This window comes from Scophthalmus maximus, chromosome 8 (genome assembly GCF_022379125.1).
Source record: "Scophthalmus maximus strain ysfricsl-2021 chromosome 8, ASM2237912v1, whole genome shotgun sequence".
Classification (NCBI taxonomy): Eukaryota; Metazoa; Chordata; class Actinopteri; order Pleuronectiformes; family Scophthalmidae; genus Scophthalmus; species Scophthalmus maximus.
In genome coordinates, this window is record NC_061522.1 from 12,965,560 (window position 1) to 12,982,081 (window position 16,522).

The window sequence follows — 16,522 nt, forward strand, 5'->3', positions numbered from 1 at the left end:
ACACAATACGTAATATTAAATATAATAAAGAGGTGATATTGGTTTTAATTGCAGAGCTCTGATTTAAAAGTGTTACCTTCAATGATGTCTGAAAGCTGTGTGCATCATTAGTTGACTTAATCCCCATCGGGTGATGGCGCGTGCTGAGACTGTTTTTCTCTCTTTGAGCAAACCACTAGAGGGGGCCTTTTGTGTGTGTGTGTGTGTGTGTGTGTGTGTGTGTGTGCGCGTGTGCGTGTGTGTGTGTGAGTGTACTGTACGCACGTATACAGTAGAGTACAGGAATGTACACAAACTAAGGAAAACTAACTAACATTCACTTTCTGTCTCCGTCTCCACTTTGTGATGTGCACTCACACATACACACACACACACACACACACACAAACCCACCCACTCACACACAAACTCAGACTTAACCAAAAATGGCCGTGCACCATCTGCTTGTTAATCCCACTTGGCTCATCAAACCTCCACTGAGATGCTGTGTGTTTATGAGTGTACTAGTTTGTAATGTTTTAAAATGACTGATGAGAACCGAGTGCTGAGGCCCTGTTTGTGTGCGTGCATCTGTGGAAACTGCTTCTTTTGATGACTGATTACAGTTTTCTAAGCCTACATTTTGTCGAACAGCGCTATCATGCGAACCTCCAAGACACGGGAGTGTAATTAAACATCTCTGGCAAGTAAAATGACAATTAAGGAGAGATATTTTTGTCTCGTTCTGTGTGTCACATGCTACATTCAGCTGCTCTGGCAGCAGTTGCTATAATGAGAGGGTAGAGTCAGTATCCATGGAAATGTAGATGGAATAGTTCAGCTCACACAACTTAAAAGAACAGGAGGGTAAACATTTTAATGACTGCTTTAAAGCTACTTTATGTAAAAAGCGTAGCATTTTGTCATGGACTTCTTGATGGCGGAGCTCCACTTCTGTTCTGGTTTCACTGATATGAAAACTAAATAGTTTCTAAAAAAAATGCATCTCCTGTTGCCTGCATTCCTCTTTATCAAACATCAACCAAGTTTTCCTTTCTTCAGTTTTTCTCTCGGTTAATTTTAAGTTTCATTTTTACAATGGATCAATGGCTGTAACTGTTGTGAACTCCGGCAAATGCAAAATGTAACCCTAACAATTCTAGTTCTATAATTCAAATTGCATGTGAAACGTGTTCATGTGTTTAAGTGTTCATTTATTTGGTTCCACATATCAGAAGCTAAATGCGGTTCTCAAGATTTGACTCTGAGTCTATCTACTGGGAAGAAACAACACGCAAATATTTGATAGAAAAACGAAGGAACAGGATTCTGTAACAGACAGAAAATATCAAAACATAACCGATAAGACATGATTAATTAAATCTGCATCACCTCGGCAGAGGGCAGAAATTGATCCAGCACTCCTGACCCTGATCCTACCCCTCACCCAAGGCAACTATTGATCGTGACCAGTACTCCTGCTCACAACAACCTTCTGAACTCAGCAACATTAACCACTACCTTTCCACAACCAATGCATTTTATTAATCTATATCTCATGTTTTATTTGAAGGGATTGTAGCTGTTGGTGGTGATACAGCTTGTCAAATGGAAAAAAAAAGCAGCTTGTGTAGTCCAGTCCTTGACAAGCTCCCTGGTGTTTTCCACCATGATGCTCGTCAAAATCCTGTCAGATGCTCTACAGCGGACCACTCAGAGGGTCCCTCCGTACACAGCCTACAACCTTGTGTTCAAAATTTCCAACTGAAATGTCCAAATTACATTTGTGGACCTTCTTCTGGTAAACCAGTTGTTAATCTGGCGTCTGCGTTGAGACTCCTATGCTGGCGCCCCAGGAGTGCTTCATCCAGCAATGGTCGGTTTGTTAGAGCTGAAGCGGGGTGCAACTTTAACAATTTAACAGATACAGCAACTAGGAGTGTGGTAAAGGCCAGGGCGTAAAAAACGATCGAGCACTCCCCCCCCAAAAAAAGTTTCTGACATCTCATCTCATCTCATCTTCAACCGCTTATCCGGGGTCGAGCCGCGGGGGCAGCAGCTTCAGTAGGGGGCCCCAAACTTCCCTTTCCAGGGCCACATTAACCAGCTCTGACGGGGGGATCCCGAGGCGTTCCCAGGCCAGTGTGGAGATATAATCTCTCCACCTAGTCCTGGGTCTACCCCGAGGTCTCTTCCCAGCTGGACGTGCCTAGAACACCTCCCAGGGGAGGCGCCCAGGGGGCATCCTTACCAGATGCCCGAACCACCTCAACTGGCTCCTTTCTACGCAAGGGAGCAGCGGCTCTACTCTGAGTTCCTCACGGATGACTGAGCTTCTCACCCTATCTCTAAGGGAGACACCAGCCACCTTTCTAAGGAAACCCATTTTTTTGTCGCTTGCACTCGCGATCTCGTTTTCTCGGTCACGACCCATCCTTCATGACCATAGGTGAGGTTTAGGAACAAAGATTGACCGGTAGATCGAGAGCTTTGCCTTCCGGCTCAGCTCCCTTTTTGTCACAACGGTGCGGCAAAGCGAGTTTCTGACATGCCAGATAAAATAGAAACTTGACGTTCAGAGGAATGATTACAGTCCAAAGAACAAAGCGATCGACAGCGAAGGGCACACGTCATTAGCACGTGCCAAGTGTGTTTGTGTAATTCCTCTCACTGCCAAAGGGGCGAGAGCAACCGTACACGCTGCAGGTATAAGCTAATGAGGCCACGTGACATATTGGTGTACCAAAGAACACTGTACACAGGCTTTATTTAGAGTGAATTTATTCATCCACTGGGAGTGATTGCCCCCATCCCCTCGCCCTCCTCCTGCCACCCTCGGCCTGCTTTTCTAAAAACATGTTGACCTGGATCAGCTCTCAAAGTGAGAAATGAGGCAGCTGCCCGCCTCTGAGAAAATTGGCTCTCGTAGCATTCGAGGGGGAGTCATCAGGCAGGGCCTCCGAGATGGCTGGCGCTACAAAAAATAGCTCCTATCATCTGCATGTGAAATTTGAAATGGACTAAAGGGGAAGAGTTATTATAGCGGCGTTGAGGGCTTTGGATGGCGATTTCTGTCATTGACCTCCTTGACAAGGCTTGCTCTTGGAAAATAAGTTTTCCGTGTTTGTGTGCGTATGCATGAGTGTTCTCAAATGTTTTCCATTGTGAATGAGGAGACGTGATGCATGCTCCTGGTGGAGACAGAAATACAAAAGTGCCTCCAGCAAAAACATCCCACTAAAATGCATTCATATCTCAGTGGCACCTCGATCCGTGTTATTTCTATACACAGATGGCCATGTTGGCAGAGAGGACGGTCTTTCCTTCACCCCGCTCAGCTCGGTGTCCTGCGGCATGACTCAACACTCTCTGATTAGAGGGTTTTCTATTAGACATTCTTTGACATTCATAATGTGGCTCCAAAAGGAATATACTGAAACACAGGCTGTTTTTGTTTTTAAATCTTCATGCTTCTACAGTATTTTTTTTGTTATTTGTATAATAATGTACAATAGGCGCTTCCCTCACTATTTCAACACAGAAGTAACAACTTTTGTTTCATTAAGACTTGTTACGCTGAGGACATTGTGTTCCTTGCACCACGAGTTACTCTCGGCCCACTCGTTCCCTCTGCGCACCCACTCAGTTAATCCTCTAACCTCTGACTCGTGCCCACATTGCTCTATCCTATATCACTGCGCCCCAACGTCCCACCTACGCAATGCAACACCCACATGTTGTCTCATGGAACTAAAAAGAAAGGAGATTTAAAAATAAACCAGCGTGTATGTGTATTCGTGTGCAGGCGAAAGAACAGAAAGAAGAGGGAAAAAATGAGGTTTCCATGGAAACTAAAAGAGTTGTGTCTAATTGGCAATAACACCTCAAAGAGGTCTGTAATGAGAAACCATGAAGCTGCAGATCTTAGCTGTATGGAATGTGGCTATCACTGCGCTGCCATTCTCAGTCTACATTGCTTTTAATTCAATCTTTTTTTTTAAACACTCATTTATAGAAAGTGTTGGTGGTTCCATCTGTCCAGTGCAACAAGTACAAAGATGGTTTTGGCCACAGCAGCGAGTATTTCTCTGATTCCTCTATAAACGGAAGCAGGAGAGATTATTCTGGTGCACAGGTAGCACTCCAGATTGATTCAGCATCCCACACACACACACACACACGCACACAAACACACACACACACACACACACACACACACAGAATCAAACATCAACCCAAATGCCAAAGGAAAATCCCTCTTTTCATGAGAGCTATTTAGACAGGCTGGACTGCAGAGTCGGCCATATTCCCATGTCATGTCAGACATCCCCGATTATACATTATTCTTCCTCTGTTTCCCTGTAGCAACTAAGGATTGTTTTCATTATCAATTAAGTGAGTGCAGACCAGCGGTAAATCAGGTAACTCTTACAGCCCATAATTTATAGTGTAATTGTGTTGTCAGGTGATAGTGAAACACTTCTTACTGGTTCTTAAATGTTACAACAGCAAGAAAACAATATGTTATGTTTAAGAAACTGGATCCACCAAGTGTTTGACATGTTATTGGCGTGATTCATCATCAAAAATAATCATTTTCTTTCAATTGACCAATCGTTGCAGCTTTGTATTCTCTGTGACATGCAGGTAAACAACATGTGTTTAATTCTTCATCTTTATCCTCATCAAGTTACTTGAGGAATTAAGGTTCAAGTTGCTGCAAAAGGACACAACACTGTTATGTAACCTGCGGTCAACATGACATAACCTGTTAACGTCACTTAAATAACTCTGAACTGAGAAAGGTCAGAACAGCAACAGGAGTCCACCACTGCTCAACCTCCGTGTTTGGAAGCATTTTTAATGTTATATATATATGTATATATATGTATAACTATTTGTGTGATAAGTAAACTCACAATAATTTAATTATTTCATTATCTGTGTTCATATGTGTATTTTGTACTACTTTAATATTTTAATTTCTAATCTTAAAACCTGCACGGTGGTGTAGTGGCTAGCACCTTCGCCTCACAGCAAGAAGGTTCTGGGTTCGAATCCCGGTTCAACCAGGGCCTTTCTGTGCGGAGTTTGCATGTTCTCCCCGTGTATGTGTGGGTTCTCTCCGGGTTCTCCGGCTTCCTCCCACAGTCCAAAGACATGCAGAATGGGGTTAGGTTCATTGGAGACTCTAAATTGACTGTAGGTGTGAATGTGAGAGTGAATGGTTGTCCGTCTCTGTGTGTGGCCCTGTGATAGGCTGGCGACCTGTCCAGGGTGTACCCCGCCTCTCGCCCAATGTTAGCTGGGATTGGCTCCAGCGACCCCCCGCGACCCTTAAATGGATAAAGCGGTAGACGATGAATGAATGAATGAATGAATGAATCTTAAAATAAGGATTTTGACCTGTGACTGGATTTGATCTCTTATCTCAAACTTCACCTGCTACGGAGCAGGCTAGCTGCTCAGCATAAGTTACCATGGTGATTTCCGGTAACAAGAGAACCAGCTTCGTAAGATGGAAAACCCAAGTTACCTCCATGACAGCAAATCCTGCTTCGCAGCACAGGCCAGTAATTTGGGTTACACATACAATACAAAACTGTACTATCCCTAATTTGACTCTGCAGAAGAGATTATTTAGTCAGTTTTTGGATGGTCAATACATATTTTCATAAAAAATGAGCAAGATTTGTACAATATTGTAATTATAAATGTGTGGAGAACAAGTGAGACAAAGCTGTTGTTTTTCAGGTCAAACCCTGGCTATGAAAAGTCATGACTTAAATAAACAACAACAAGTCCCGAGTCCAAACCCCAAATTTCCTGTTTTGATTAATAAATATTCATTAATGAGTATCATTATGGATACTTCAAGTTCAAGCTTTATGTCAAGCAGCAGGATCAAATGTTGTTTTTTGTTTATTCAACATTACTTTATCAAAGTGTAATAATTTGATCTTGTGCTGCAAAACCAAGTTGTTGTTTTTCTTTTGATTTTTCAAAAGTCAAGTCTAAAGTCTCCAGATTCATGAGTCGAGTCCAAATCGGACAATAGTACAGATCTATGATATAAACCATTTTTGGTTTATAAGTAGCACCTAGTTTAACTTAATGTCGTCCAACACAGCAGTCCCTCAGTAAATCTTCCCTTTGTTAAGGTAATTATACTCAGTTTGTGTTAAAACTATTTTAAAGAGGTCTTAATGCAACTGTATTATCATTGTGGAGGATGCAAATTGTGGTGCTTCTGAGTTGTATTATGTGACACTGACAAGTTTTGCGATTACTTAGTCTACCATCATAAATAAACGGGTTGGAGAATATCAAAAATATCTTCAAGATCACTGCAGATATATGCTTCATGTATTTAAGGAATATCTACAACATAGAGTATACAGGGCAATATGAGACAAACATCGTGCACCACAGAGTCAATATAAACACACTATAAAATGCCTCAGAGACTCAGAGACTCTCCTGCGTCTCGACAGGAATATTGAAGGATTATAGAAGTCTTCACTCCTGTTCTGTTTTTTGGGGGGATGTCTGTGCAAGTATATGTCTGAGTGGGCTAAGGTCTAAATTATACAATCCACACATCTACATATCTTCACTCTGGGGAAAACAATAGCATATATAAATAGGAACATAATCAGATCTCTCCCTCTCCCTCTCTCTCCCTCTCCCTCTCCCTCACTCCCACACACACGCGCGCACACACACACACACACACATACACACACAAACATGCGGGCAGGATTCGGGGCAGATGCACAACCAACAGGCAGGAGTGAGTCTGTACAGAGCTACTATGAAGAAACAAGATACAAAGATCAGACTGGAGAGATGTGCAAGTTTGTGCAGGAGAAATCTGGGAGCACGTTTGTGAAGAAGGTGTTTGTACATTGAAGGGAAACCGTGTAGAAAAGAAGAGAGGACGGCGCCACCTGTAAACCTGCTCAAGTACCTTTTTACGAGGATGAAAGCACTGTTAGTGTTCAAGTGATTCAGTTTGCAGCAAGACCAAGGTGAGTCTTTATACTTATATTATTGTTGTTAGTTTTGGTAAGGTCTGCTGGCTCTAAATGGAAAGATTATTACGATCAAGTGATTATTAGCCACAAAAGGCATTTTCTTCAACTTGTTCCCTCTCCTGGGTCAGATCTGAAGCTTAGTTCTGACTCGGGAGAGAGAATTTTCAAAACTGCATTGTAAGAGATGACCCCTGTATCAGTTCTGTCCCTGTTCTGTGTACAACTAATGAACTAACTACTCAGAAAACACAATCAATACTTAAGCAAAACGTTCATGTGGCTGAGTAAGTCGACTGTAAAAAATGTGGGGGATTGTAAACCGATGGAGGAAAATTTTTCAAAGGCCAACATCACTTTCAAGGTTAGGATAGTATTCGGCTCTCTGCCCCCCTCCCTCCGCTCGCTGCTGTTGATTATTCCTGCAGGGTTTGGATTGATTTCCAGCACTGGACAGCTCCTGTGGCCTCAATGAAACTAACACACGTCACCGCTGCTTCTTAGTTTGCAAACTGCCCCGTCATTACTTCTGTGTAAACCATTGATCGGCATTTGTGACTTTCTCCTGCAGTGATGCCTGTGCAAAGATGAAAACTTCACTTGTATCCACAAGTTATCTGAAATACACAATTTAAACTAATAATATATTTGGATGTAAAACTTTAATATGTGTATAACTGACAGAGTTAAATATAAACAAGTATAAATGAGAAGAAAAGAGGAAAAAAATAATAAGTACCCCAAAAATATATTGAAGTATATACTTAAATGAATATACTTTTTATATATTATAAATATAAATTGGTATATATAAATGCAATTTTACATTTAAAAAGTCCACTTCCATGTGGGATTTTGCCTTGTGAGACAAAACACTTGTCATTATTTATATATTACTGTTCATTAAGTGATACTTCTAATGCTTTTTGTGTTTGGTGGACGACAAGACAGTGGAGTTCTTCTAGTCAAAATGAGTGCATGTCTGTTTGTGCGGGACTAGAACACTGTGTGCTCCCAATGTTGTCCTCTGGGACATGCAGGCCCCTTTTTTAAAGTTAGTTAAAAGTATCTTGTGCAGAGATATAGAAAAAGAGAAGATGTCGTAGGACAATCGCATTTTCACATATTCCTTTCATAATAGGAATTTTTTTTATGCTAGAATGAAAAAAACAGTGCAAATTTTTGGTGTGTGTGTAAATCTTCCACTTTTCTGCAAATGGCATTAAACGCTGTGATGCATCCTCTGACATCATAATCTCTTCACCTTAATCTGTAGTTTTTTTAACAATATAGAAAAATTTCACACCTGTGAAGCCCTTTCATTACTAGATTTACAATGCTTTCTTTTTTTGTCATCCTTTCTGTCTATATTCTCTCATTTTCGTCACTCTCCTTTTTTTTCTTTCTTTCTTTCTTTCTTACTTTCTTTCCTCATCTCTCCTCCCTCCCTCGCATCATCAGATCTCAGATTACACAAAAGGGCTTAAAGCAGGTCACACAGCAACTGCCATCCACCTTTCATACTGTTGTTTGGATTGGGAGATTAAGAGACATAGTAATCTGGTATTTGACGAGGGCTTCCTCTATCTCTTCCCTTGCATGGGATTATACTTTAATATACGTCAGTTTGGGTCCTCTGACGTCCTTGAATAAGAGCGACGTCAGACACTTGCATTCCTCTCAGTCTTTCGGGTTAAAACTTTAGATGTGTACTGTGGTGCAGTATATGGAAGTTTGTCCCCTAGGCAGGTTTTGTGTCATCATGAGTTTCTCTCCTTGGTCAGTTTTTATCTCCTCCTCACAAGTTGTCTCTCAAACACACACACACACACACACACAAACACAGAGCGAATCGTCCCCATGGAGTGAGGAGAGATGTTCCTATGGAGACAGCTAATGCAGTAACTTTGATCAACCATTTATTACTGCAACTCTCCCCATGAGGGCTCCTATCAGCTGCAAAGAAAGAAGAGATCATTCAGGGCTGACAACAGTCGGCTGCATGAGGGCAAATGTGATGGTAATGACTTTATTTATGGTTGACTTGTACACATAGCTTTGCATGCGCTCAAACAAAATATTAACAATCATCAGCATTTACAAATATTAATTTGCAGCCATAAAACACAAATTTAACAAAGATGCTAAAGTGGATTTTTTACTGGGGAGACAGAAAAAAACAGATTTGAAACGAGTCATCTGAAAACACTATAAATCTTTTTAAAGTAAAATAGATTGTGTAGGTCATTTTTTAAGTTTATAGACCTCCAGTCAATACCTTCTATGCTTGTAAGTTTATAGCCTATGAGCTTGGGGTTTGCCTGGTTGCCATGGAAATCGATCCCAAAAGCGTGGGTGAACCTTGAGTTGGGATGGTTTAGTTGAACTAGTTTCTTAGGTCAACAACTAACTTGGTGCTTGATAGTTTGTTTTTGACTTACATTTTGTTACATTTTAAGTTGTTCTTTAGTTTTGCCATCTTGATGGTTGTCAGGGCAACAACACTTTCCTTTAAATGGCATTATATTGCCAGCCATATCCCTTTTCTATGACCGCACCATTGTGTATACTAGAAGAGGTGCATTCTTTGTTTTCATGATTGTTAAAAAGTGGCCTCTTTGACAAACCAAATGTGTGGCATAACTCTGCCTTAAACCAAAACTAACTAGCTAACAACATAAAAAAATAGAATAATAGATACAATACCAATAATTAAAAACACCAAGCACCTGATAGTGATATGAAATGTTAGTGCTGTTCACCAGTAGAATCAGTTGATAAAATTGGGAACATATGGTGGTCCAGAAGTGTTGGACAGAAGGCAAAAGCCACAGTATGATGGAAGTGAGTGACAAGGGATGTTGAAATTGGTTGCCATTGACAATGTTCCCACAGCACTTGCACAATGTAGTGTGACGTATATGTATGGCACACGTACAGCAGCTTTTGCTTCTGGTGCAGGTTTTGCAGTCATGTTGTGACTTTGCATTCTGTCCAACACTTCTTGGTCACCGTAGTAACCAGTCAAAGAAAAAATATTAGAACTACACCAGAAATATACTGTCAGAAATATACTGTCACTCACTCGAGCCTACATCATTAACCCAAACAGACCAACATGGGAACTGTGTTATTGTGTCCTGATGGCACACATGACGCCTCTGGCACTGACACAAGACTGACCCGGGTGAACCAACACATTGACTGGCGTCTTTAAGATCTCTGTAAGAAAAGGTTGGGATTTCACAGTAGATGACGCTCTCCTCCAGCTGTGGGAGTTATTGAGCTGACGTAATCATCTGCCCTTTTGGGATTATCCAGTCGAAAATCACCCTTCATCCGGCCAATCAGGAGCCAGTTTCGTAACATCTGTCCTTGGTGTAACAGGGAGAGTCTGGAAGCATCACACACACACAGCCCCCATCATATGAGGCCAAACCCCATCAAATTATGTGCATGTGTGTTTGTGAGCGTAACTGTGTGTCCATGTGTGCAGCAGGGCCTGTGTGTGTGTGTTATTGATGTGACAGTGATATTTAATTAAGGCTTTTAAACTGCAGTTGTCAGACATTTCCCCAAGTCATCCATTACTACCTTTTATTAATGCAGTCCTGCCCTGTCAGCAAATTCATGTCAGCCAAAGAGAATCACATACAATAGAACATGAATCACAAATGCCATTTGGTTTTGCATGTGGCCTTTTGTTGGTTATGCAACTGCGTGCTTTTTGGTTCTCCTGGTTCCCAGCTTGCTGACATAATAAGCCGAGCGAAATCACCCTTCAACCTTGTCATCGGGCCAAACAGCAAATCAATTGTTCCTCTAACAGTAGATTACAACTGATTCATGTCTTTTTTAGACCTTTGTCCCTTTCAATGTCTGTTTGGTTTTCCACCACTGGTTAGCCTGAAGGTACCTAAGGCTAACCACTAGCAAGGACCTAATCAATAAGCTTTCATTACACAAAACTGTCTGGTCTGCTCTGTGCATTAGGGCAAGGCCAAAATTTGCAGTCAGGGATTTTTGTTTGTGATTTTTAGCCACGCTAGTGGCGGAGCAGGGGGCTCTATGGATGCTGACGTCAGTCTGATCTGTCCACCACTTGACCTTAAACATGTGAGCAGCTGAATGGATTTGTTTGGTTCTTAAAAAATAGGGGTGCCAAAAAGCAGGATTAGTTGTTTTGATAAAACTTAAGTTGAAGGCAATGGCTGGGTAATACTGGAGCAGCTTGTAGAGTTGAGGAGGTTGAAGATGCACAGGTTAATTGTTGGGTGCTGCAACCAGGTAACTACCAGACAAACATTATGCAGACAGGGAGAGAGACGAACTGGGAACAAACAAGATACACCAGGGAAGGGCAACAGCAAAGACACAGAAGGAAAAGGTTGTGGAGGGGGAATACTGTTGCAGGTAAACTACTTGATCTGATAACCCATAAAAAAAAGACTGGAGGCCTGTAATAGGAGGCAGTATTTGCAGTTATTGAGGTAACTTTAGGTTTAACCGTTTAAGTTTTCCATCCTACGAACCTGGTTCTGTTCTTACCGGGGTAAATCACCATGGTAACTTATGCTGAACGGCTAATCAAAGCCGGATAAAAGTCAGTCACCAGTCCATCTACTGACCAATCAGATCACTGGAAAACCAGAATTATCGTTCCACAAGATCCTGACTGGGACAAAAGAATTTAGAGTAGCAACAGACCTCAACAGTGACTGCCCCACTTTTAGAATGGAAGTGAATTTCCAAGCCAATAAATCACGTGAGGAATTTTTACAATAAAACATTTTATTCGGAGCATATTTTAAGAGTGAAGAAACTTCTCATGCCCCTGGGAGAATTGTGGGAACCTCTGCTTCCCTGGCACATGGAAAAAGGCAGGACGTCATTGATGAGCTGGGGTGGAGTGGGGTCAACGAGAGGGCACAGAGAGCTGAAATGTACTGATTTAATAGCTAATGGACTGATGATAACAGGGGGTTTGTGTTTAGGTGCAGTATACCCATGTCTGTCAACAGCTTGTTTGGTGTTATCTTCAGAGCAGAACGTCAGTCTTCCCAGAACTTTTGACAGCTGCAAACATATTGCTAGACAGAAGGACAAGTCGAAACAGAGGTTGTTGGTAACCTAATGCAGATTTGAATGAACATGTACCTGTACTGATAAGTGAGTGTATTCAACCCCGGCAATGTGGGAACTCCCTGGTGATGGGTTCGAGGTGGCTACACAGTGCAGCTCTGATGCTGGTTCGCCCTCTCACTTCGGAGGATGGATCTGAGGTTGAAATCCAAATGACAGTGGCTCTGGCCAAGTGGCAGTAAGCCTTCCACATCTGTGAGATAAACTTGAACCTCTATCAGTGTCAACAGGTATGCCATTGAGACTGACAACTTATTGACCAACATTCCATTCTTCATGGAATGTTGGGAGTTTCGGGATTGCAAGAAACGGATTGTGAATAATTGTGTAGGAGTAACATCTGTTCATCTACTGGAACAGGTCACTGAAAAGGACATAAATAAGAATTTGACTTGATGATGGCATATAAGTCAAAAAAAATTTCCAATAGGTTTGGTTATGACCATTTACCTTCAAAACCCCCCAACAACTCAGCTGTTGTATGTGTTTTGCGGTGATTCCTTGTTAGAATGCTAACTTGTGAGACCAAGGTGACCATGGTGAACTTAATTCATGCTCAACATTAGCGTGTTTGCATGCTGACTTTAGCATTTTGGTCAAAGCACTCGTGGCTGATTATGGTCTCACAGAGCTGCTAGCACAGCTGTAGACTGTCTTCTTTATTTCTTGTGGGTCAAGGTATTAGCCTTCTTTATTGTTTTTTAAAATCAAATCAAATTCTGAATGATCGAAGAAACATCCTCTTTGTCCTCTGTGTTCACAGAAAATGTATCATGAGAAGACAGTGCTGATAACAAATGCAAGACAAACCTGAGCTCCTACCAACAGTACTTTCATGGTTGGAACCGCCCGCCCCAACCTGCATTACTGCCCTCGCAGACAGACCCTGATGATCACCGGTGCCATGGGAGCGGTGCGAGTCAACAGGTGAGAGGGGCTGCGATGTAAACGTGTCAGTGGCCACAGTGGTTTAATTGCTGTTCAAATTTTTTTTTACAGTATTTCTGTTCTGAAAAACACAAACATTTGAACCTCTTTCTGATAAGTCACCATTTACCATGGGTTTTTTATATTAGTAAATCATTACCTCATTTAAGAGCTATGTTTTAAAACTATTTTTGTGTTGCCAGGTTGTATAAAATATCTCTTACTGGTCACTGTAGTTCATCAGACAAACCCTCAAGTTGACATATTTTACCACTGGCATCCGGACCACAACCCATTTATTAACAGTTTATTAACATTTGCAACTGCAGACTTTTCACAAATAACTTGTGAACACTTATGTACCCCTGCCTTACAAACCTTTTGAAAAAATATATTTATTATTTTGCTACTGCAGAACCTATATTTTGCTATGCTTTATAAATATCTTCTTGTTTATCAAACAGTCAATTCTCCTGACCCTGTTTTTTCTTCTTGGTTTTCACAGATACAGCATCGTTTCCACAGATGAAGATGCCCTTAAGATCTCCAGCTTGGGCCTCCACAATGGCCACAGTCCTCTGACTCAGCAGACATTGTCAGGGGCCTGTATGCAAGGTGAGGAGGGAGGAAGAGGAGGAGGAGAGTGTACAGGAAGTGAAGAAAGAAGAGGGGCTTTGTCTCTCAGGGTAAAAAATGAGCCTATTGTCCACAACAGCTGCCGGGCTTCACCTTCCTGCCGCCGGGGCCTGGACCTGGGGACTGGCCGCCTGCGCAGCCGCTTTGTGAAGAAGAACGGCCAGTGCAATATCGTGTTCAACAACATGGAGGATAAGCCACGTCGGTACCTGGCTGACATTTTCACCACCTGCGTGGACATACGCTGGCGCTACCTGCTACTCATCTTCACCTCCACCTTCCTTCTATCTTGGCTGCTGTTTGGCCTGATCTTCTGGGGAGTGGCGCTCGCACACGGGGACTTTGACCCTCGCATACCTGCGAAGGATGGGGATTCTCGCAGTACTGTAGATGCGGGAAAAGATGAATGGCGGCCATGTATTCTCCACATCCAGGGCTTCATTGGGGCATTCCTCTTCTCCATAGAGACCCAGACCACCATTGGATATGGTTTCCGCTGCGTCACTGAAGAGTGCCCACTCGCTGTGATGACTGTGGTGGTGCAGTCCATAGTGGGCTGCATTATTGACTCTTTCATGATTGGCACCATCATGGCAAAGATGGTGCGGCCCAAGAAGCGTGCACAGACCTTGCTGTTTTCGCATCATGCTGTCGTTGCACTGCGAGATGGTAAGCTGTGCCTCATGTGGCGTCTGGGAAACATGCGAAAGAGCCACATTGTTGAAGCTCATGTTCGTGCACAGCTAATTAAGCCGCACGTGACAGCGGAGGGCGAGTACCTCCCTTTGGAGCAAACAGACATCGATGTTGGCTATGACGATGGGCTGGATCGGCTGTTTCTGGTGTCGCCACTGGTGGTGGTCCACGAGATCAACAAGAACAGTCCTCTGTATGACCTGAGCTTTACCAACCTGCTGAGCGAGGACTTCGAGATCGTGGTTATCCTGGAGGGAATGGTGGAGGCCACAGCTATGACCACTCAGGCCCGCACCTCCTACTTAGCCAAGGAGATTCTGTGGGGCCACCGCTTTGAGCCTGTGGTCTTTGAAAAGGGCGACCGCTACCATGTGGACTATTCCCGCTTCCATGAGACCTATGAAGTGCCATCTACTCCTCACTGTAGTGCCAGGGAACTGAGCCAGATGACGGGTCGTGGCGGGCAGTCCTCATCCTCCAGCTCGAGTTTCTCCAGGTCTCCATCACCATTTGCCCCCAGGGCGGCCCGCCACCTGCTGGGCTCTCACTCCCCCAGCGCTTTCTGCTACGAGAACGAGGTAGCGTTGTGTTGTGGGGACGATGAGGAGGAGGAGGATGTAAAGATGGAGGCGGGAAGCCTGAACATAAGAAGTGACAGAGAGGTAACGATGAGAGATGACATTCACTTGGGTTTCAAGGAGACATTTGTGGAGGAGCAGACAGTGGAGATGCTATGTGTTCTGGACACAGAGAATCAGATCGGCCTTGACAGACTACAGCCCACCCTACCTTTATACATCAGCAGAGAGTCAGGAGTTTAATCAATGGTAATGACCGCCCTCCCATGTGTTTCCTCTCTTTGTGTGCATCCAACCAAAGCATTGAACTAGTGTACAAATACAAAATGGAGGATGCAATTTTGACTGTACATCTGATGGAAGAGAAGAATCTCTTTTGCAGCTGTCACAAACTCCACTCAGCTTTAGTTCATAACTTGCTCTGGTTTGAGGTATTGTACACTTTCAGTTTCAGTAACATCAGTATTCATAAAACAGCTCATCTACTTTGAAACATAGTAAACAGGTATTTCTCTCAAACAAGGTTCCCTCAAGAAGTACCTTGGAAAATGTATTGGTATGACCTGTGTATGAGCTATACTTAGATCCAAGCTTTTTGTTCTTGATTTCCATTCTTTCTTCCTTTTTTTGTAAATATGGTATGCTTTTGTTTTAATTTTAAATGATCATACATCATATACAGATACTTGTTTTGAAAGAAAACTCTATTTACTTTAAAGGAAGCATGATACACATGCTTGACTTCAACACACTTATATTCTTTGCATACATTTTTTTCTGTATTCTGAAATTCTCTCTTCTAGCTTCTAAATTTTCACATCTGATAAATTAACAATTTTATTTTTTCATCATGCATTCATGATTCATCAGTTTATTCTACAATAGTAAACAAATTCAAATGAATTCAATCCTGAACCGTAGAAACGGCACTCAAATTTAAGTCACACGTGTACAGATGAAGAACAAGCACTTTATCTTTGCTTTTATCAACCAATTAAACACTTTGCAAAAGTGCATTGTTTTGTTGTTCTGTTTTTAAAAAGTCATACTGTTGATGCTCAATTTTTTTGTTTTTTGAGACTCTGTTGCACATTTACACAGCAGTTGAGTCATCCATATACATGTTACTTTCAACATGTTATTTTGGATCAAACATGGGCGGTTGCTCCTTCTCTATAGCAGGCATTACTAGAAGAGCTTCTGGGCAAAGCAGGCAACTGCTCTGGGGACCTGCTGTGTGTGCACATACTGTATATGTCGACACACACCAAGGCTATGAAGGTGTCGATGCAGGTCAGTTGGTCTCTTTGTCCAACACTTGGTTCCAATATCTCAAACATCTAAATTTTGCAAATACATTCAAACACATACAATGATTGCCACACAGTGTTTCACCGTGACTTCTGTGCTGCCCTGACGTCTCATGTAAAGCCATCTTATGGTCGGCTTTTAGGATTTTCTGTGAAATGTCTCTTTAAATATTGTATGGATTACCAGGTCATTTAGAACAAACATTCATGTTCAGATTGA

At 42.3% G+C, this 16,522-nt stretch overlaps 1 protein-coding gene across 5 annotated transcripts; it reads left to right on the forward strand.

Annotated features, from left to right (window-relative positions):
- Positions 1-6,827: 6,827 nt before the first annotated feature.
- LOC118312975 (ATP-sensitive inward rectifier potassium channel 12-like) lies at positions 6,828-16,400 on the forward strand. 5 transcript variants are annotated; one of them, XM_035638092.2, is made up of 3 exons: positions 6,828-7,010; positions 12,919-13,082; positions 13,588-16,400. In XM_035638092.2, the coding sequence occupies exons 2-3, from the start codon at positions 12,991-12,993 to the stop codon at positions 15,233-15,235; spliced, it is 1,740 nt and encodes a 579-aa protein (XP_035493985.1). In that variant the 5' UTR covers positions 6,828-7,010; positions 12,919-12,990; the 3' UTR covers positions 15,236-16,400. The 5 variants fall into 5 exon arrangements, with proteins under 5 accessions (XP_035493985.1, XP_035493981.1, XP_035493982.1 ...); XM_035638088.2 differs by lacking the exon at positions 6,828-7,010 and adding an exon at positions 11,689-11,778; XM_035638089.2 differs by lacking the exon at positions 6,828-7,010 and adding an exon at positions 11,760-11,893.
- The last annotated feature ends 122 nt before the right edge of the window (positions 16,401-16,522 follow it).

What these genes read in the sequence shown, in the direction of transcription:
- LOC118312975 (XM_035638092.2), top strand. Translation starts at nt 12,991, where the DNA reads ATGGTTGGAACCGCCCGCCCCAACCTGCATTACTGCCCTCGCAGACAG. An exon ending in GGAGCGGTGCGAGTCAACAG is followed by an intron (nt 13,083 to 13,587) that starts GTGAGAGGGGCT and finishes TGGTTTTCACAG; the next exon opens with ATACAGCATCGTTTCCACAG.